The sequence below is a fragment of the Dipodomys ordii genome, unplaced genomic scaffold (assembly GCF_000151885.1).
Source record: "Dipodomys ordii isolate 6190 unplaced genomic scaffold, Dord_2.0 Scaffold20, whole genome shotgun sequence".
Lineage (NCBI taxonomy): Eukaryota > Metazoa > Chordata > Mammalia > Rodentia > Heteromyidae > Dipodomys > Dipodomys ordii.
This window is the reverse complement of record NW_012267236.1, coordinates 7,763,308-7,784,350: the sequence shown is the minus strand read 5'-3', so window position 1 is coordinate 7,784,350 and position 21,043 is coordinate 7,763,308. Positions and strand designations below refer to the sequence as shown.

At 43.9% G+C, this 21,043-nt stretch overlaps 1 protein-coding gene across 1 annotated transcript in view; it reads right to left on the bottom strand.

The window, feature by feature from the left end:
- Ift172 (intraflagellar transport 172) overlaps positions 1 to 21,043 on the bottom strand; it is a 39,101-nt gene that overhangs the window by 8,573 nt on the left and 9,485 nt on the right. The window contains exons 8-32 of the mRNA XM_013013532.1: positions 19,074 to 19,235; positions 18,690 to 18,743; positions 18,116 to 18,219; positions 17,857 to 17,942; positions 12,369 to 12,481; positions 11,462 to 11,629; positions 9,196 to 9,332; positions 8,851 to 8,958; positions 7,585 to 7,669; positions 7,223 to 7,315; positions 6,049 to 6,126; positions 5,580 to 5,828; positions 5,320 to 5,398; positions 4,979 to 5,099; positions 4,463 to 4,607; positions 3,720 to 3,809; positions 3,338 to 3,435; positions 3,054 to 3,189; positions 2,856 to 2,972; positions 2,386 to 2,528; positions 1,385 to 1,478; positions 1,190 to 1,254; positions 825 to 1,005; positions 492 to 601; positions 253 to 382 (exon numbers count right to left, since the gene is read on the bottom strand). Coding sequence (XP_012868986.1) covers positions 253 to 382; positions 492 to 601; positions 825 to 1,005; positions 1,190 to 1,254; positions 1,385 to 1,478; positions 2,386 to 2,528; positions 2,856 to 2,972; positions 3,054 to 3,189; positions 3,338 to 3,435; positions 3,720 to 3,809; positions 4,463 to 4,607; positions 4,979 to 5,099; positions 5,320 to 5,398; positions 5,580 to 5,828; positions 6,049 to 6,126; positions 7,223 to 7,315; positions 7,585 to 7,669; positions 8,851 to 8,958; positions 9,196 to 9,332; positions 11,462 to 11,629; positions 12,369 to 12,481; positions 17,857 to 17,942; positions 18,116 to 18,219; positions 18,690 to 18,743; positions 19,074 to 19,235 — 2,946 coding nt within the window. The remainder of the gene's footprint in view (positions 1 to 252; positions 383 to 491; positions 602 to 824; positions 1,006 to 1,189; positions 1,255 to 1,384; positions 1,479 to 2,385; positions 2,529 to 2,855; positions 2,973 to 3,053; positions 3,190 to 3,337; positions 3,436 to 3,719; positions 3,810 to 4,462; positions 4,608 to 4,978; positions 5,100 to 5,319; positions 5,399 to 5,579; positions 5,829 to 6,048; positions 6,127 to 7,222; positions 7,316 to 7,584; positions 7,670 to 8,850; positions 8,959 to 9,195; positions 9,333 to 11,461; positions 11,630 to 12,368; positions 12,482 to 17,856; positions 17,943 to 18,115; positions 18,220 to 18,689; positions 18,744 to 19,073; positions 19,236 to 21,043) is intronic.

The window sequence follows — 21,043 nt, the reverse complement described above, 5'->3', positions numbered from 1 at the left end:
CTTTCCTTCCTGGGCTGGCTTTAAACCATGATCCTGACATCCTGAGTAGTGAGGATTACAGGTGTGAGCCACTGGTACCTAGCTACATCCCCTTTCAAAGATTCTGACACTAGCCAACAGGGGGCACACAAAAGTTATCTGTTACCTGACTAAAAATAAGACACAGGAGGATAAAGATGAATGCCTGAGAAAGCAAGCCGAGTGTGAATGGACCCAGGGGCAGGAGGACTAGGAAGAGCCTGGCGTCCTCACCTTCACCCAGCACTTCTCCATCAGACTGCTACTTCCTGAGTCCCGCACTTTGAGGTAGCAGTCTACTGCACGGCTATATTCTCCAGCCTGCTCCCATTGTCGAGCTTGCTCCACGAGTCCCTCCATACCTCTGTGGAGAGCAGAGTGACCAGAATCAGGAAGGGGCACTGTGGCCTACCCTGTGTATATTGGAGACCTCCCAAGCCCTGCCAGCATTGCCAGGATTTCTGGCTTCATACCTGCCCCCTTTTTTGGTAGCTTCCCGTTCATACTCTTCCTGCAGGGCCTCCAGCTGGCCAGGCATATAGTCTTTGCAGATCCTCAGAGCATCACTCCACAGTCCAGCCTCCTGCTCAGAGTTTCAGTGATCATGAAGGCAGAGGGGAGGCATGGAAGCTTCCCTCTGTCACACAGGGTCCACTGATCCCTGAGTCCTTGTACTTTTCTTATCCTTCCTTTTGCCTGTCCTTTCCCCCCCTAACTTTTCTCACTACTAGGAGTTGGTATGGCCCTCCAGATGGCCTTTCATTCCATGTTACTTCCCCCTCATGATCCAAAATACAGTGACTTACCTTATAATAATTGAGAGCCAGGCCTGGTCTCTGGGCCCGGAGGAGCAGCCCTTCTGCTTTCTGAAAGTCTTTTTCCTCCAAGGCTCCACGGGCCTGCCCTATAAGTACCTCAGCAACACTGTCAGGGTCATGGGCCTCGGCCACACGCTGAGCTGCCTCCCAATCCTGGTTGTGAACAAACCTGTCCCAGATGGGGCAAAAGCAGCACTAAATATAGGACTGAGGTCTCAACATGGAAGACAGCCATGGCACTGACAGGGTGTCAGACTTATTGGTACTAAGTTTGAATGAAGGCAAAGATAATTGTAAAAGGTGGGGGGGCTGTGACTGAGAGGACAGGATAAGGGATTTATGGGGTAACTCACATGAGGACTGCCTCCTTAGGTTTACCAGCTCTGATGAATTCAGCTTCAGCTTCTTCAAATTTACCCTACAGGGAGAGATAAAAGTAGCAACATATAATAAGGGGGAGGCTGGCATTGCAGCCAGCCGGGAGATGGGTGTTTAAAGATACACAGAGGCTAGAGGACAGAAGAGGAGAGTCAGAATCACATCTATACCTCATCCTCTAGGTACATGGCGTATCTGAGATGAATCTCAGGGGTTTTGTGCTTGAGGGCCAGCCGAGAGAGTTCAAAAGCAAACTCAAAGGAGCTGTAATGAAAGATAAGCATTGCGTACTTAATACTTGCAGAAGGCAAGAAAAAACAGAGAAGGCAAGGATTAAGGAAGAAAATGGGATTTAAAAATGATTAAACCAGTTGGGTACTGGTGGCTCACACCTGTAATCCTAGCTACTCAGGAGGCTGAGATTTGAGGATCATGGTTCAAAGCCAGCCCGGGCAGGTAAGTCTGTGACACTTTTATCTTCAATTAACTACCAGAAAATCAGAAGTGGCACTGTGGCTCAAAGTGGTAGAGTGCTAGCCTTGAGCAAAAGAGCTCAGGGACAGCACTCAGGCCCCTACTTCAAGCCCCATGACCAAAAAAAAAAAAAATTAATGATAACAGGAAGTGATAGAGATGCAAAGGAAGACAGACATGCAGTCCTAGGATGCTCACACCACTGTCATGGTGGACCCAGAGATGGCTGGACAAGCCTGTATTCTCCCTGAGGGGGACTCCTGCTGCTCCTACACTTCCTCCAGAGCGCAAGCTACATTAGCAGAAAATGACCTTTCCAAAAACAGTGATGTGACTGCTCTTGGCCTTTGTGACATCTACTTAAGAAACATGGACTTTGCATTTAACAGAATCCCATTGCTCTTACCTAGTGGTAAGTCACTGGCATGGTGCAGCTCTAGCTTCACAAGCTGTTCCCTTTCTGTCCTTCTTAAAACAGCCAATGCTGAAACACTGTCTGGGTCCCTCACAGATAGGAACAGAGTTACTAACTTATTCTTGCCGATTTACGAGTGTCCTTTCAAGGATCTTCCCATACCCTATTTCTTCATCCTTGTCTCAGCTTTCAGGAATATTTTCAGTTACAGATCAGTTTTCTTTCCTTATGTAAAGACTCTGGCTGGGATGCAGCTGGTGGAAGAGAGGCTTTAGGCCTTACCAGTTGTCAGCAGCATGGTCAACAGCAGCCTCTAGGAGTCCCAGCTTGTTAAGCAGCCTAACTGCAGCCTTTCCTCCCAGACTCTTCGCCCACAAGTAGGCCACATGTTTGTGGGCATTAGCTCCTCCATGAGCCTTGGCCACCTGTAAAGCAGTCACTCAATAACCTTCATTGACAGCTCACATCTCTGAATGCCTGACCTCATCTTTGAGGAGTAGATAGCTGTTCTAAATCAATAGAAGAGGGGAAGTTTCAGGTCTTTTAACTTAGATTGAAGTGCTTAGGGACCAAAGATTAGCTTTAGGAACTCCACAAACTCTTAAAATTGTAAGTAAAACTTGAGTATATAGGTGTGACAAAACAGATTCTGGTTACCATTCTGTTTTCAAAGATGCTATGGCCAGTTGTGAATTAGTCACTTGAAAGTGGAAAAGAGGAAGGCATGTACTCATAATATACAGCCTCCTTACCCGGTAGGCTTCTTCCCAGAGTCCACTGGATCGGTACATGTTTACTGTTGCCTTCCATTCCTGGGCTTCAAGGTAGTGATACTCAGCCTCCTGCAGTCGGCCTTCAGCCTCCAGCTCCTGCAGGAAGGTGAGACTGGATGAAGTGGGAGATGGAGCCTGGTTGGGGGAGAGATGGGTAGTGCCGGGAGAAGGGCTCACCTTGCCTAGATGAAGGTGTGTGTCGCTGAGTAGATCTGGGTGGTGCTTCCCTACCAGGCGGATCATATCATCATACAACTTGTGCTTTTTGAACATGGAGATGGCAAGATCAGGCTCTTCCACCGTCACATACAGCCTGGGGATTAGAGATACACCTGGGACCTCTACATCTACAGCCCTGTTGTCACTAGTTCTAGGCAGAGGCCACAAATACTTAGACCCCACTCCTCCTCCTATCTCTGATGCCTCACTTCCCTTCAAACCACCTGTGTGGCCACACTTACCTTTCAGCCTCACGGTACTTGCCCTGCTTCTCCATTTCTTGGGCCTGGGTTATATACAGCACGGACACATCTTCTGGTCTCATACACTTCATTGCCAGCTGTACAGACACACAGAGCCAATTTCTGAGGAAACCTGCCTGTTTGGGAACTTTGAGCTCTTCCAACTATCATGGAAGATTGGGTACTGACACTCCACTAGTGTACAGAAGGCCAACTCCATAAGTTACAGAGAATTATTTTCTGTGAGGCCTTGTAATTGGGGAAATACATTCCATTTTCTTACTCTTTCTGTCCCCACTAACTGGAGGATAGTACAAGAGCAAAACCAGTTCAGATTGCCCAGCTCCCAAGTCCACATGCTTTCCAGAATGATAGGCTTTACCTTGTGGGCTTGTTCCCATCTTCCAGCCTGGGTGTACATGTCTATAGCATCTTTGGTCCGGTCTCCCTTAGTATAGAGCTCCTCAGCAATCTGTAGTTGATATAAGACACAAAAGGTCAGGGCAACAGAGTTAAGCTAACTAATAAGAAGAAGAAATAAACCTCAGCTGGGATATTAGAGATAATAGAGAAGTAAAGATGAGTATGAGTGAATTGTACCTTTTGCTGTTTAGGAAAAAGACTAGCTCAGTAATCCCAGCAATGTAAAAGGCCTATGTAGGAGGATCAGCTAGCCCCAGACAGAAACAAAAAAAACCTATCCAAAAAATAACACAAAGCAAAAAAAGGTGTGTGGGGGTATGGCTTAAGTGGTAGAGTGCCTGCCTAGCAATCACAAAGTCCTGAGTTCAAATCCTAGTACTGCAGAATAAAGATGATACAGTAAAAATCTAAAGGGCCTCATATTTCTGCAATGCAAGAAGATTCCTCTCTCCAGCTATGCTGGAATTACTCATGAAGAATCACTTGAGTTGGCACAATAAGATAGGTGGCAATCACTTTTATATATTTAGAAGGGGTGTCTGTGTCATGCTGGATGCAATTGGGGAAGTAAACTGCTCTTTCCATTTCAGAAAGAATTTGGTGAGCTGGCTATTCTGGATGCTCCTCCACTTCCTGTCTTGGGTTCTCTCCTTGCTATTCTGAACTGCATTGTCTCATGCTGCAGAGAAGGTTCTTGCTCACCTCATACTCCTGCAGAGATGCATAGTGTTGGGCCACACGAGGATAGTATTTAGATGCAGTGTTCCGGTCCTGTAGATCTAATATATAAATTGCCTTCTTCCATTGGCGGGCACCCAGGGCAGCCTCAATTGCTTTAATGGAGCACCTGGCATAGTTAGGAAAGATAAATATGTATGAGGAAAGAGGAAGACGAATGGAAGTAGAGACCCCTTAAACACACTCCAATCTACATTTTGAGATCTCCTCTTGAGGCCTGGGGCTAGGGAAATTTTTTTTCTACCAAGAGCATTTTGTACATTTATAACATCATTTTAGAGCCATGAAAAGTTATCAGCACAGAGATACCACAGGCAACAGACAAGAAGTATCTATTATATCACATATTAAGTGATTTCTTTGGCTTTCTATGGCCATAGGTCAGATGTTTTCTGCCCCTGTATTAAGCTGAAGTGTCCTCTCTTGACTCCACCTCTCTTATCACACCCAAATCTCAATTATACTTCCATGCTACCATACCTGGCTTCAATATAGTGATTGATGGCTGCATCAAGCTGCTTCTGCTGCACCAAATGGTCCCCCCAGGCCTCCTCCAGTTTCACCACCTCTACTGGGAAGGCCAATCGAGCCAACTCCACCGCTGCCAGGTAGAGAAGACACTTGGTTCAGAATTTCAGTGATGGGACTCAGGATAATTGGAGAGGAAAATGAAGCATAGAGAATGGGTGAGAAGTGGAGAATTGCAGGAAAACTAAAGCCAGTCAACCTAAATGGATACCCAAAAAGAAGTTTGGGGGGTATGGGGACTGAGTGAGCAAAAGTATACAACAGAAAAAAAAATGACTGTGGGCAGCTAGTACCTTTCATGAATGCGTTGCCTTTACAATAGCATTCAAGGGCCCGCTGTGGATTTCGAATCTTCTCAAAGAGATCACCTGCCTGTTAACACATATTACTACAATGAAACCCCTACAACACAAAGAATCAAGAATCAGTTCTTAAAAAAGAAGGAATTCTGGAAGACAGGGAGGGCTATACACTCAAAGACTCATCTGGAGGTGGGTGGGAGAGGTTTACAAAGCCCTGGAGTTGAGGATTAGGAAAAGGAAGTTAGCCATACCCTTTCGTACAGTTCCCCCTTAATGAGGGCTGTGGTAATGTGCTCTACTAGCTCTGTGTTGGCTAGCAATTCCTCTCGGGTCAACACCAGCCGTGCAGCTTTGGCAGGGAGTCCAGCTTTAAGGTAGAGGCTGATAGCTGCTAGCCCATCTCCTTGGCTCTCCTGTAGTTCACCTGCACGCTCCTCTTGCTGTGTGTCCATCAACCACTGGTAGTAATCCCGGCGTAACTTCTCCAGGGATGGATGTCCCTGGACACATATGGAGAGAGCCAGGACACACATTCCTCCTCCTTGCCCTTTTGTTAACCCTGCCTCTCCAATCCCTCAGAAACAGTGGATCTTCCCAAGTCACCGTCATCCTAATTCCTCAACAATTAGGTCCTAGACGTATTCCAATTCCTTGATAAGAAGTTGAAACCTCTTGGTGAAACTAAATTCTGGACAAGTATGGAGAAGACAGAAGCAGTACCTTGGCTTCAGCCACAGCAATGCACTCATCCCAACGGTGCAGCTCCTGGTACATGTCCATAGCCTCCTCTACAGCATTCTAGACAGAGGGAAAGAAGACAGAGAATCAAGTCAATGAGCCCTGCTCAGCATGGTGAAGAAGGCTCATCCTTTAGTTACTGCACAGAGGTAGACCAATCATTCTCTGTCTCTGTCTCTGTCCTTTTCTGCAATGCCCAGGTATTGGACCCAGGGCCTTACACATGTTAAGCACATGTTCTCCCACTGACCTCCAGAAGTGGTTTACATGAATCTAAAAAAAAGCTTAAGCTTCTGGGCTCTTATATATAGAGAGAATTTTTTTCCAAGGCTGCTGCTGCTCCTCTTCTTCCTTCTTCTTCTTCTTCTTCATTTTTTTGTTAGTCATGGGGTTTGAACTCTGGGCATGGGCACTGTCCCTCAGCTCTTCAGCTCAAGGTGAGCACTCTACCACTTGAGCCACAGCACCACTTCCGGTTTTCTAGTTGTTTATTGGAGATAAGAGTCTCACAGACTTTCCTGCCCAGGCTGGCTTTGAACTGTGATCCCCAGATCTTAGCCTCCTTACTAGCTAGGATTAGAGGTGTGAGCCACTGATGCCTGGCCCAAGGCAATTCTTCTTAAAGAAGGCTCCTCAGACTGTGTAAGTTTGGGACTCCACAGAACCAGATTTACAAGAATTGCCAAGAGGGCTGGGAAGGTGGCTCAGTGGTAGAGTGCTTGTCTTGCATGCATGAGGCCCTGGGTTCGATTCCTCAGCACCACATAAGCAGAAAAAAGCTGGAAATGGCTCTGTGGCTCAAGTGATAGGGCGTTAGCCTTGAGCTGAAGAGCTGAGGGACAGTGTCCAGGCCCAGAGTTCAAGCCCCACGACCAGCAAAAAAAAAAAAAAAAAAAAGGAATTGCCAAAAGAAACTGTGGAGCAGAGGGGGCTGTTAATAAAAGAAAGAAGTAACTGAAGCCCAAAGGAAGAAGTTTGCCTACAAAAACACTAATACAGGATAAGGAAATTAAGGAAGGAGAGAAACTAACTCCCCAAACTTTTACCAAGATTCTCCTCCAACTTTTAGAAGCTCAGCTGACCAGTGCTCTTTCATCCTCTGAGTTTTCCTTCTTCCTTCCCAGATTCTCTCTTTTATCCTGCCTTTCTCTATTACCTGTTCCAAGAAGATCATTTCAGCCAATTTGTAGTTCTTCTCCAGCATGGCTAGACGTGCTCGGACCTGATAGAAGTCTGTTCCTTCTCCACCCTTCAAGGCAAAAGGAAGTCTGGCTATTCTGGGCCGAGACAAGAAGGTTATAGGGACTGAAAGCTAATAGACTTGAGAAGCTAAAAGCTTTTATGGAGTGTAGAGGTCTGGAGTTTCACAAGCAAGTAAAAAATGTTCCAACTTGTGGGAAGAGGAGGGGTAGGCAAGCAGAAGACACTGGGAATGGGTAGAAAACTAGGAAACATGGAAGTAATACTAAAAGAAATCTCAGCTTGGGAGACTGAACGAGTTAAGAGGATGATACTTGCATATTCCCTGGACACCTGATCTGCAATCTCATTGGTCTCATGCAGGAATCGAGCTTTGGCTACATGGCCCAAAGCAGAAAAGCACCTATAACATGGAGGCAATGACAGCAACAGTGACATTATTATAGGAACAGCATTAAGTGATTGGTTCAGCAAATATACATTGAGCATTTATTACTGGCCCAGGCACTGTTCTTATCACTGGAGGCCCAAAAGGGAATAAGAAAGAGGGTCTTGCTCTCAGAGAACTTTCATCCTAGTAGAGACAAACAGAAGTAAACAAAGGTAACGTGATAGAATGTAAAGTAACATTAACCATGGTGATACTGTCATCTGTGACAGAGGGGCCCATTTAAGTTGGTAGTCAGAGAAGGCTTTTCTGAGGACCTAATGTTTGAGTCAAGACCTGACTACAGGAAAGATCCAGTCATGGTAAGGTAGGGAAAAGTCATGCTCAAGGGCCCGAGGATGCCAGTGTGGCTGAGATGAATGGGTATATAGAAAACTGGTATGAGGAGGAGGCCAAATACTTGCAATGAGCCACTGGTAGATCTGGAGCACAACATGATACAATCTAATTTTTTAAAAAACTTCCTTGTCTGCTTTGGGATGAATGGATTGTAGGGATACAAAACTAGTGCCAGTGAAATTAATTAAAAGGTTTTGCCCTACTGCAAATGGGAGATGAAAGTGGTCTGCACTAGTGGGCAGACAGTAGGGTGAGGGATATGTTTTGAAGACAGAGCCATTAGGACTTTCTGTAGTCTACATGGGGGGAACTTACAATCCTATGTTCTTTGTACAGATTCTCTCACTTGTTCTTCACTATCTACCACTTACATTCTTCTTTGCCATCCCATGAAGTAAACACTACTATTGTTATTTTACACAGAGAAAATCAAAACCCAGATTTGAAATGGACAAATAACATCTCTGAGGTAACATAAGTTGGTTAAGTGGAACCAAGGTTTGAACTTAAGTCTTGTATCACATCTGGAATGTACACATCCATATATAGAATTAAGGGAGTGGGTGTTAAAACCTCTTAAGGAGGACTTAGTTGCAAGAAATGGAAACAAAATTAGTAGAAGACTCTTGTGATCTAGGATGGAAGGTGTCTGGAATACATGCACCATGGCTTTCATATTTCAGGCAGGTGGAAAGGAAGCAGTGCCTAAACACTGCATAGGAACAGCCCACAGAAGAGCCACTCACAGGTCAGCCTTCCTAGCTGCCTGGCACCTCACTTCTACAAGTCTGCCTCACCTCTCAGCAATGTGTAGCTGCCTTGCCTCTAGAGCCAGTTTACTCAAGGTTTTCCACATTGCCTCTGTTTCCGGGGTCATTTCCAGGGTTTCCAAGAAGGCTGTTGCCCTGGAAAGGGAGAAAAGCAAAGCATAAGGAATGAGGGCAGGGTCTGGAAGACACAGAGGAATAGTGGTGCTAGGCAAAGAGAAAGGTAGGAGGCAGACAACTGTCTAGTCATTTCCCTGGCCCACATGACTATGATTACATACAGTTAGTTTTATAAGCCACCCCCCCCTATCCCCCGTGCACCTCTCTCAGACCCAGACTCACCCATTCCTGCAATGGTTATTAGCAGCCGCTCACCGGATATAGTTGCCATCATCAATGGCTGTTCCAAACTCGATAAGGCCCTCATCCAGTGTATAGGCAACTGTAGTCACACCTTCTGTCACCATCACTTCAGTCTTTCCCCCGCCCCGCTCCAGACCAACAACATCACCCTGTAAAAGTCAGTTCCCACCCCACCCAAATTCCAAATTAGTGTTTCCACCTAATCAGTGTAGAAGAGACCTTACCCTCACCTGACTCTAGCACTCATACACTGAGAATATTACAGTGGGCCTTGTTTCCCTGAATCTTGGTTTCTCTCAAGCAGATAAAAAAAAACTCATCTGTGGCAATGTTCTAGGGTTAAAGTATATTCTTAACTATGACAGCAACAATGCTTTGGGGTACACTGACAAAGTGTAAATCCACTTCTTCTAGTACCACCATAGGCTAGGTATTTTTTTTTTTTTTTTGGCCAGTCCTGGAGCTTGAACTCAGGTCCTAGGTACTGTCCCTGAACTTTTGCTCAAAGCCAGCACTTTACCACTTGAGTTTTTTCTGTTTATGTGATACTAAGTAATTGAACCCAGGGCTTCATGCATACTAGGCAAGCACTCTACCAAGAAATATGGATCCTTAAAATGTTTTGATTTCATGCCAGCACCAGAGGCTCACGCCTGTAATCCTAGCTACTCAAGTGGTTGAGATACGAGGATCACAGTTCAAAGTTAGCCTGGGAAGGAAAGTCCATGAAACTCTTATCTTCAATTAAATACCAGAAAACTGGAAGTAGAGTTGTGTCTCCAAGTGGTAGAGCAACAGCCTTGAGCAAAAGAGCTCAGAGGCAGTGCCTAGTCCCTGAGTTTAAGCCCCAGGACTAGCAGAAACAAAACTTTGATTCCTGCTAAAGTGAACATGAACCAACTCTGGTGGAAATTATGTCTATTTTAGGCTTTTAATATTTTAAAGAGCTGGGCACCAATGGCTCACACCTGTAATCTTAGCTATGCAGGAGTCTTAAAAATGGGAAGATCAGGGCTGGGAAGGTGGCTCAGTGGTAGAGTGCTTGCCTTGCATGCATGAGGCCCTGGGTTTGATTCCTCAGCACCACATAAGCAGAAAAATCCATAAGAGGGCACTGTGCTTCAAGTGGTAGAGCACATGCCTTGAGCTGAAGAGCTGAGGGACAGTGCCCAGGCCCAGAGTTCAGGCCCCACAACCAACAACAACAAAAAAAAGGGAAGATCAGTGGTGCTATGGCTCAAGTGGTAGAGCACTCACCTTGAGCTGAAGAGCTGAGGGACAGCCCCATGACCCACCCCCCCCAAAAAAAAAGAATGGAAGATCATAGAGAAGTTGAATGGTCATGCCTGTCAACGGAGCTAAGATGAGAAGCCTAAAATAGGTACATCACAGTCTTGGTAAGTGCCTGGGCAGGAAGTGAAATCCTATTTTAAAAATAACTAGTTCAGAAAAAGGCTCGAGATGTGGCTCAATAACTAGTTCAGAAAAAGGCTGGAGATGTGGCTCAGTGGTACTATAATCGCTTGCCATTAATGAGTTCAAACCCTACTACCACACACACAGAAAAAGATTATATGCATACACTCAAACCCCCAAAAAATAAAAATCAAGAGGCTGGGAAGGTGGCTCAGTGGTAGAGCACTTGCCTTGCATGCCTGAGGCCCTGGGTTCGATTCCTCAGCACCACATAAGCAAAAAGAAAAAAGCCGGAAGTGGCGCTGTGGCTCAAGTGGTAGAGCACTAGCCTTGAGCTGAAGAGCTGAGGGACAGTGCCCAGGCCCAGAATTCAGGCTCCATGACCGGACCCCAAAAAAAAAAGAATTCTGATGGAGACCAGAGAATAGGGGAGGAACAGCGATGTTCAGGAGGGAGGGCGGGCAAAGGAAGAGAAAAATAAAGAAAGAGAGAGAGAGAGAACAAGCACATTACAGAGGGTGTCATCTGCACTCTGAGAAAAAAGGGAATTCTGAATGGCTTCTAACAGTGAATATGGCATGGAATCTCACCTCGTACCAAGAACCTATCTTACAGCATAGAGAGAACTCTACGTAGGATTCAATGAAATACTAGGACCACTAGAATGGTCACTCATATTCTAGGAATCTGAATGAAGATGATTCTGGAGTCTAGTCCACCACGGGGAAGGAGTCTAAGCTTCACTTGACAACTCCATTACAGAGAATACGGGAGGTAGACAGAGAAAACCAAGGAACCTTTAGGCTCCCTAAGGGCTGTAGTTTGCTTGACACTATGTCTGAGGTCCCCTGGGTTAACATACCCTTATAGAGGACATGGTGACCCTCTCAGGTGCCTCAATGTTGTACCAGACACATAGGCTGTTCCGGTTCTGAGCTACCAGCACATCACTTCCTGGAACCCACTGCACATAGGAGCAGAAGTTGAGGATCATTGTCTTAGAGCAGTTTTCAATGTCGTACAGATGTAACTGAAGAAAGAAGCAGAGAGCACAATGAGAAGGAAGTAGGGGTGCCTTATGACTGAGGCCATTTCCTAGCAGTCAGGACATGCTGAATTTCAAAGCTTATTCACCTGCAAACTTTGAAGTTTATAGTGAGTTTGTACCCTGGCCAAACAAGAGATGACTAAAAATAGCAAAGGTACACATTGAAGCAACTGAAGTTAAGTGAAGTCCAGATTTTCATTCTTAGAATAACTTTGGACCTGAGTTACCAACTTGGATTACTATGTAAGGCCCCTAGACAAATTAGATGGTTGGGAGACTTGTGATAAACTTTCACTGTGAGCAATCATTAGACTTCTCTTTGACTCCAAGGTTAAACTCTTTGGCAATACCATATTGAGAATCAATAAAGGGGCTCAAGCTAGCTTCAATGCCATCAGGTAACTGTCACTGAAGAGCAACAGCTCTGGGCAAAGGTCAACTAAACACGAGAAGGACAGCAGAGCGAGGATGTTGCACGAGGACACAGACTTGCTAATAGTGAAAGAGAAATCAACTTTCAAAATCTCCTCTGGCTTTGTTACCATCAGAAGACATGTTGTGATACTGGATTCAAAGAATATTGATCCTTCTGTACCTTTTGCTATGCCAAAGACATATAGAGCCAAGAAATGATGCCCCTGTTGACATCCCTAATCCTGGTAACAGCTGTCTCACATCCTTTATGGACTAGGCAGGGCTTAAGGCTTGAAATTCTTCTTACACGAAGTTTCCGGTCCCTGAAGAGGAGCTTGTGCCCAGTCTCATTAAGTTCCAACCAATCCACACGGCTCTCATGGCTGATGGTACCAATGTTGTAGCCACCCATCAGATCCACTAGAAAGAAGAGAGGGTAAGAAAGGTTTGGTCTTGCAATCATTTTTTTTAATTGTGAGAATACCGTACAGAGGAGTTACAATTACATGGGCAAGATAACGAGTACATTTCTTATCAAGCACTGTTGCCTCCTTGTTGTTTCCCCTTCCCATCCCTTCCCATACTCCCATACTCCTCCACTCCCCCCACATCATTGTTGGGCTTTAAGAATGCTGTACCTAGCCGGGCGCTGGTGGCTCACGCCTGTAATCCTAGCTACTCAGAAGGCTGAGATCTGAGGATCGCGGTTCAAAGCCAGCCCAGGCAGGAGAGACCGTGAGACTCCTATCTCCAATAAACCACCAGAAAACCGGAAGTGGCGCTGTAGCTCAAGTGGTAGAGCGCTCGCCTTGAGCTGAAGAGCTGAGGGACAGCGCCCAGGCCCAGAGTTCAAGCCCCATGACTGACAAAAACAAAAAACAAACAAACAAAAAAAGAATGCTGTACCAGTCCAGAGTGTATCAGTAGGGCAGGAAATACATAATTCAGCTAGGATGTGTAAGAAAACCAGGTCTTATCTAGAATTGTAGGTGGTTTTGTTTAAGCATATAGTACACTAAAGTCCAGCCCTATCAAGAAATGTGATTCCTCTCTGTAACTTGCATTTGCCTCTGATGCTGAGAAGTTCTGAGCAAATGCCTTTTGCTACTCATGAAATTCTCTGAAAAGCAGCACTTAGCACATTAAGGATAAGCCTGTTGCTGCATGTTAGTGAGAGAAAGCTGATAAATAAAGTGACCTGATGATCATCTTCCTTCCAAAAAGTTGCCTGGACAGTTGAGTGCCTATGGTGTAAGAGCACTGCACAGTGGGTGTGGGGAAGGCCCACAGACAAAACAAGTTCTTTTGTTGTTGTTGTTGGTCCTGGGGCTTGAACTCAGGGCCTGGGTGCTGTTCCTGAGCTCTTTTGCACAAGGCTAGCACTCTACTACTTTGAGCCACAGTACCACTTCCAGTTTTCAGCTGGTTAATTGGAGATAAGATCTCATGAGGACTTTTCAGCCCAGGCTGGCTTTGAACTAAGATCCTCAGATCTCAGCCTCCTGAGTAGCTAAGATTACAGGCATGAGTCACTGACACCCAGCTGAAATCTTATTTTTTGTTTATGTGGTACCAAGGAATTGAACTCAGGGCCTCATGCATGCTAGGCAAACACTCTACCTTTAAGCTACATTCCCAGCTCTAAGTTTCTGACTAAAGCTAGGTGGGGCTGAATGGCAGCCCACTCCTGTAACCCTAGCACTTGAAAGGCTGAAGTTAAGGCAGGAAAGCCCACAGAGGAAAGGCCAGCCTTGGCTAAAAAAGACCAGAACTGGGAAGGAGCAAGGGGCAGAGTGACATTGTCCAAAAAGAAATGTAATCTTTTTTTTTTTTTTAATTGTGAAACACCATACAGAGGAGTTACAATTACATGGGCAAAATAATGAGTACATTTCTTTCTTTCTTTTTTTGGGTCTGGTCGTGGGGCCTGAACTCTGGGCCTGGGCGCTGTCCCTCAGCTCTTCAGCTCAAGGCTAGTGCTCTACCACTTGAGCCACAGCGCCACTTCCGGCTTTTTTCTTTTTGCTTATGTGGTGCTGAGGAATCGAACCCAGGGCCTCAGGCATGCAAGGCAAGTGCTCTACCACTGAGCCACCTTCCCAGCCCATGAGTACATTTCTTATCAAGCATTGTTGCCTCCTCCAAGAAATGTGATCTTTACCTGACTTACATAACTGTAACCTCTCTGTACATCACATTTAAAATAATAAAAAAAATGAAGATCAGGTGTCAGCTAGGATTACAGTGCCTGTAATCCTAGATATTCAGGTGGCTGAGATCTGTAGGGATCATGATTTGGAGCCAGCATAGGCAGGGAAGTCCATGAGACTCTTTCTCTCCAATTAATCACCAAAAATCTGTAAGTGAGCTCTGGCTCAAGTGGGTAGAGCACTAGACTTGAGCCAAAAAACTGAGGAACAGTGCCCCAGACCCTGTGTTCAAGCCCAGGACCAGCACTAAATAAATACATGAATAAATGCATGAATAAATAAAGTTGGTCCATGTGAAGGATAAATATGGTTTAAATCTTGGGAGACAATGTGTAAAATGGTTACACTTAAAGTAGACTATCAAGATTGGCTTGGATGCATTCAGGTAGTCTCCTGATCAAAGCTCATCTGCACCTTTTTATTGATACAAACCATTAATGGGCAATGTGCCTGGCTTTGTTATATAAGGTGCTTGACTTCATTATAGAGAGACCAAATGTTGGCTAATAGCTATAAATGATAAGACAAATTTAAACATGTATTTATTTATTTATTGACTGATTGATTGTTGGTCATGGGGCTTGAATTCAGAGCCTGAGCACTGTCCCTGAGTTCTTCTGCTCAAAGTGGTAGCACCCTACCACTTTGAGCCACAGCTTCACTTCTGGTTTTATAGTTAATTGGAGATAAGAGTCTCACAGACTTTCCTGCCCAGGTTGGCTTTGACCTGTGATCCTCGGATCTCAGTCTAAGTCTAGGATTACAGGTGTGAGTCACCAGCACCCAGGTGAATTTTCTAATTAAAAAGCAAGCAAAGTGTCCGGTGCTGGTGGCTCATGCCTGTAATCCTAGCTACTCAGGAGGCTGAGATCTGAGGATCACGGTTCAAAGCCAGCCCCGGCAGGAAAGACTGTGAGACTCCTATCTCCAATAAACCACCAGAAAACTGGAAGTGGCACTGTAGCACAAGTGGTAGAGTGCTCGCCTTGAGCTGAAGAGCTGAAGGACAGCGCCCAGGCCCAGAGTTCAAGCCCCATGACCGACAAAAACAAAAACAACAACAAAAAAAAAACTAAGGGCCTATACTTGCAAGTGCTTTACTACTTGAAGCATGTCTCCAGATCTTTATGCTTTTATTTTTCCAGTAGGGTCTCAAGGTTATATCCAGGTTGACTTAGACTGGGATTCCCCTAATTATCTTTCCTGTTTAGCTGGGATGATAGGTGCATGCAACCATTGCCAGCTTTTATTGGTTTTTATGGGGTTTCAAGAAACTTTTTGTTTGGGCTGACCTCAAATTGCAATTCTCCTGATCTCTGCCTCCTCAAAAGCTAGGATTACAGACATATGCCACCATGCTCAGATATGTAATATAAAACTATCTTTAAAAAGGCTTTTATGAGCCAGGCACTGGTGGCTCATGCCTGTAATCCTACTAAGGAGGCTGAGATCTGAGGATCATGGTTCAAAGATAGCCTGGGCAGGAAAGTCCATGAGACTCTTTTTTTTTTTTTTTTGGTCGGTCATGGGGCTTGAACTCTGGGCCTGGGCACTGTCCCTCAGTTCTTCAGCTGTCGACTAGCACTCTACCACTTGAGCCTCAGCCCCACTTGCGGCTTTTTCTGCTTATGTGGTGCTTATGTGCATGCAAGGCAAGCACTCTACCACTGAGCCACCTTCCCAGCCCGTCCATGAGACTCTTATCCCCAATAAACAACCTTGAGCTGAAGAACTGAGGGACAGTGCCCAGGCCCATAGTTCAAGCCCCATGACTGACAAAAAAAAAAAAGGCTTTTGTGTATGTGTGTTTGTGTGTGTGTATGGAATATAGAAACTTGATTATGACAGAGAAGGCATTAAAAATTAGTGGGTGAAGCCAGGCACTGCTGGCTCACGCCTGTAATCCTAGCTACTCAGGAGGCTGAGATCTGAGGATCATGGTTCAAAGCCAGCCCGGGCAGGAAAGTCTGTGAGACTCTTATCTCCAATAAACCACTAGAAAACTGGAAGTGGTGCTGTGGCTCAAGCAGTAGAGCGCGCTTGCCTTGAACTGAAGAGCTGAGGGACAGTGCCCAGGCCCAGAGTTCAAGTCCCACGACCGACAAAAAAAATAGTGGGTGAAGAATTGACTTTATAAAAAGTTAAACATATGGAAAATATAATTAAATCCCTACCCACATTATATATAAAAATAAATTCCAGGTGGAAAGCAAAATTGCAAAAAATGTTAAGTATCAGAGGGAATAAGGAAGTCTTTCTTAAATAAGACCTCAAAAATCACAAATTATTTTTAAAGTGATAAAATAGATAACACTAAAAGTAATTTTGAACATTATTGATGCCAAAGAAAGAAAAATAAAAGCCACAGGCTGAGGCAAAATATCCGCAATGCAAGTACAACTATCAAAGGCATATGTAGAGAACTTCAAATCAATAAGAAGAGACAGCTTGAGTTTAAAATGGGTAATGGATAGGGATGGGCAATTTGCAGAAGAAATCCAAATGTTCAATAAATAAATGAAATACAATAGAATAAAATATCATTTCATATACATCAGTAAGCCAAATCATGAAGTCAGGTAATTTCAAATATTGGAAAGAATGTTGAATAATGGAAACTCTTAACTGCTGAGGTAGTACAAATTGACACAACCCATTTGGACAGTAATTTGGAAATATTTAGTGACGCTGAAGGCAAACAAACATTTCCTTCATGATTCAGCAATTCCATTCTAAATAATAAACCTTAGAGAATGGAATTGCTTCAAAAGCAGATAATCAACATCTCATATGCCATCAAGAAGAGAAATAAAGAATCCACAGTAAACATAACAAAATCAAACTGTCAAAGAAATGAGTATCATTACTATTATGAGCTAATATTTATTAAGTGCTAATTATGTACGAGGAACTAGTCTAAGTTCTTGTCATGTATCATAGATACTATTTCTGTTACCCTAAGGTGAATGAGGAAATTGGAGGATAGAAATGTTAAGTAACTTAGGAAAGATCTCACAGGTAGCAAATAGAGCATTAGCCATTCTGTACTTGATATTAATATATAATGGGATGGTTGACTGCAGAGTCCCACTCTTATTGCTACACCGCATGGATGAGTTAGTCCCTAGACTTTTTAGAGAATACTGAGCTATTCTCTGTTATTTTTATCTCTTTGAAATATTTCATGATAAAAAAACTAATATGGAAGGGAAAATTGATCATGTTAAATAAAGATAAAATTGATGATACTGATGGCAAACTATACCCAAACAGTTCTAAAGAGTATGATTCTATAAAATCTAAGCAGGAAAATTCATAAATTTGCTAATAATTCTTTTCTACTATTTACAATTCATTAGCCTTAAGTGAACATAATTATCTGGACAGACCTATGTAATATGCATCTATATATCTACACCTTGATGTTGAGGTATGGGCACACTCATATAGGCTTAAATATCTCATATATTTATTGTAAGAGTGGGGATATATACTTACCTGGTGCCTCTCATTTTCTTGTATTCCCCACTGAACACATCCTGTTATGTAAATGCATTTTGTTAAAAAAAATAATGAGAGTCTTACCTACAGCAATAGTCTTAATATCAACAAGATAAGCCAATTTCTTATTATCTTCCATTCCTCGCTGGCGCCTCTCATTAATACGGACACTGAAACACAAAGGCTGAGGTAAGTAAGGCAAAATGAACTAAAGTTGCTATTGAGGGCTTTGTACTATGATATGGGGTGAAATTTTTAGATTAACCTGGGGACACCAGATTTAGAAACCCCAAAGGATTTTTTTTTTGTATTTTTCAAGATTCAGAGAACCTTGTGAAGTTACCTGATGAGGTGAGGGTTCATGAACTCAGTGCGCACAGAACCCAACGTGTCATTACTCCCGTATTCCACCAGAGTCAGCTCTCCAGCATTGAAGATCATGCACACCTAGGGAAGAATGGGGAAGAAGGCAAGGAGAACAGTGCGGGGAGGGGTGCTATAGCTCAAGGTGACTCTCACTTTTCTTCTTATTCTGTTCTCCGTCTGCCCCACGTTCCCCTTTCTTCATCTGCTATCTTCCCATCCCTTGCCATTTGCCTTCCTTTTGTTGTTGTTGTTTTTGTCAGTCAAAGGGTTTGAACACAGGGCCTGGGCACTGTCCCTGAGCTTTTGTGCTTAAGGCTAGCACTCTACCACTTTGAACAACACCACTTCTAGTTTTCTGGTAGTTAATTGGAGATAAGAGTCTCACAAACTTTCCTGCCAGGGCTGGCTTTGAATCGTGATCCTCAGATTTCAGCCTCTGAGTAGCTAGGATGACAGGTGTGAGCCACCAGTGCCTGGCTTTGCCTTCCTTCTGTTACAGAAGCAGGAAAGGGGCTCATCAAAATGGTGACCATGACTCAAGTTGTACTCACATTCTCATTTTCAAAGAAATACTTCTCATTGCCACCAGATCCTTGCCAGGCTATCTGTACAGAGAGGAGGGAAAACCATAGGAAAAGGAATAATTATCTAAGAAAAGGCTAAGAGAATGTCAATAGGAAGTCAGGAAGATCAATTTTATAGTGCATCAAAAAGACACTGTCAGATTTTTGCCTTGATCCTTATGTTTCTGGGAGATGACATAAAAAGAGTCCAACTATGGAGTTTCACACCCCAGGATTCTAAACCTCTCATTCTTGAAAGCAACCCTTGAATGTTAGGGCTTCCTGTGAAGGTTTTATGCCTAGGCATTTTGGGTCCCCACTAGTAGCAAGCCAAGATGCCTCATTCCCCACCTTTCTATTCTTGGTTCTTACCTCACTAAGGCGGTTGGTGTTCAGGTCTCCCAGCAACAGTGTATCTGATGTATGAGCCACCAAATAACGTTCCTTTCCCAAGATCTTCACCTCTTCTACCTCATAGCCATAGTGTGACTTGAGCACCACTCGGGTCCCTGAGGATAGGTTCTTCACAATTACCTTGGTAAGGAACAAATATGACTTCCTTAGGCTGCTACAGCTCAAAGGAATGTGAATGTGCCGTGCCCTCTGCCTACCTCCACACTAGTGAACACAGCTAATACCTTGTTTACTCATTTGTTCTAGGACACTGTCAACATACCTTACATTACAGGGGACTTTACTATTAATGAAATACATTCCCATATTCTCTTTTGCTGCTTATAATACATGATTCTGAAGGTTCCTCTGGATAAAGCCAAATATGCACTATATTTCCTTAGCTCTTTATATTATATCTAATAATTATTATGTCTTTTTTTGAAGTCTTAGCAAATATTTATTTTAGTGAAAGAGTTAAAGTAGAGAGAAATGGAGAAGAGAGAGATACAGTTTCTTTTCCTATGTAGGAAGTGGGAGTTAAATACTACTATTATTATTTCTTTTGATATATTGGGGTTTTAAACTTAAGAGGCTTATGCTTACTAGGCAGGTGCTCCACCTCTTGATCCATAGCTCCAACCATTTTTGCTTTGGTCATTTTTTAGATAGGGTCTCATTTTAACCCACAATGGTCTGAACTGTGCTTCTCCTATTTATGCTACCTATGTACCTGACATGACAGGAAAATGCTATATGCCCAGGCTTTTCTGTTGAGATGGGGGGTCTCTTGAACTTTTTACCTGAGGCTGGCCTAGAACCACAATCCCAGATAGGCTAAAGGTACAAGGTACTATGTATGTCAAGCTTATTTCATTTTTGTCTTGCTTTATTTTATTGAGACAATCTTGCTATGTAGCCCAGGCTGGCTTGGAACTCATGGCCTATATCAAACTCATGATCCTCACTTTGCCAAGTGGTGAGATTAAAGGCACAAACTACTGTGACAAGCTGGACTTCCTTCTTTTTTTCTATTTATTGATTGATTGATTGCTGGTATGGAGGGGTAGGGGCAGGACTTAAACTCAGGGCCTTGTACTCCCCTTCCACTCTTCTGCTCATGGCTGGTGCTCTACAATGCCTCTGCTTTTTGCTGATAAGTTGGAGATAAAAGTCTCTTGGATTTGGGCTGGGAAAGTGGCTCAGTGGTAGAGCACTTGCCTTGCATGCTCGAGGCCCTGGGTTCGATTCCTCAGCACCACATAAGAAAAAAGCCGGAAGTGGCACTGTGTCTCAAGTGGTAGAGTGCTAGCCTTGAGGTGAAGAGCTGAGGGACAGCACCCAGGCCCAGAGTTCAAGCCCCATGACCAGACCCCCCCAAAAAAATAAAGTCTCTTGGATTTGTCTGCCTGAGCTGGCTTTGATTTGAAATACTAGATCTCAGCTTCTGTAGTAGCTAGGATTATAGGTGTGAACTCTTGGCACCTGGCTGGATTTTCTTTTCTTTTCTTTCAGTGTTAAGGGACTCACAAATGCTTCACTACTGAGTGAATACTCAGCCTTTATATTATTTTTTAAACTATCTATGTCCTTTACTAATGCTAATCACTTTGATTAGCAATGCTAACACACAATTATCTTTGTTATCTCTGTTCCTTGTAGTGCTAACATATGATAGAAAAATGGTGTTTCTGAAGATAATAAAAAAATGAAAGAACAAATGACTAGTAAATGGAAGAAAATAAGGAAAGAAATAGAGAAAAGAAAAAAATGGGGGGCTGGGAAGGTGGCTCAGTGGTAGAGCGCTTGCCTTGCATGCATGAGGCCTTGGGTTCGATTCCTCAGCACCACATAAGCAAAAAGAAAAAAGCGGGAAGTGGCGCTGTGGCTCAAGTGGTAGAGCGCTAGCCTTGAGCTGAAGAGCTGAGGGACAGTGCCCAGGCCCAGAG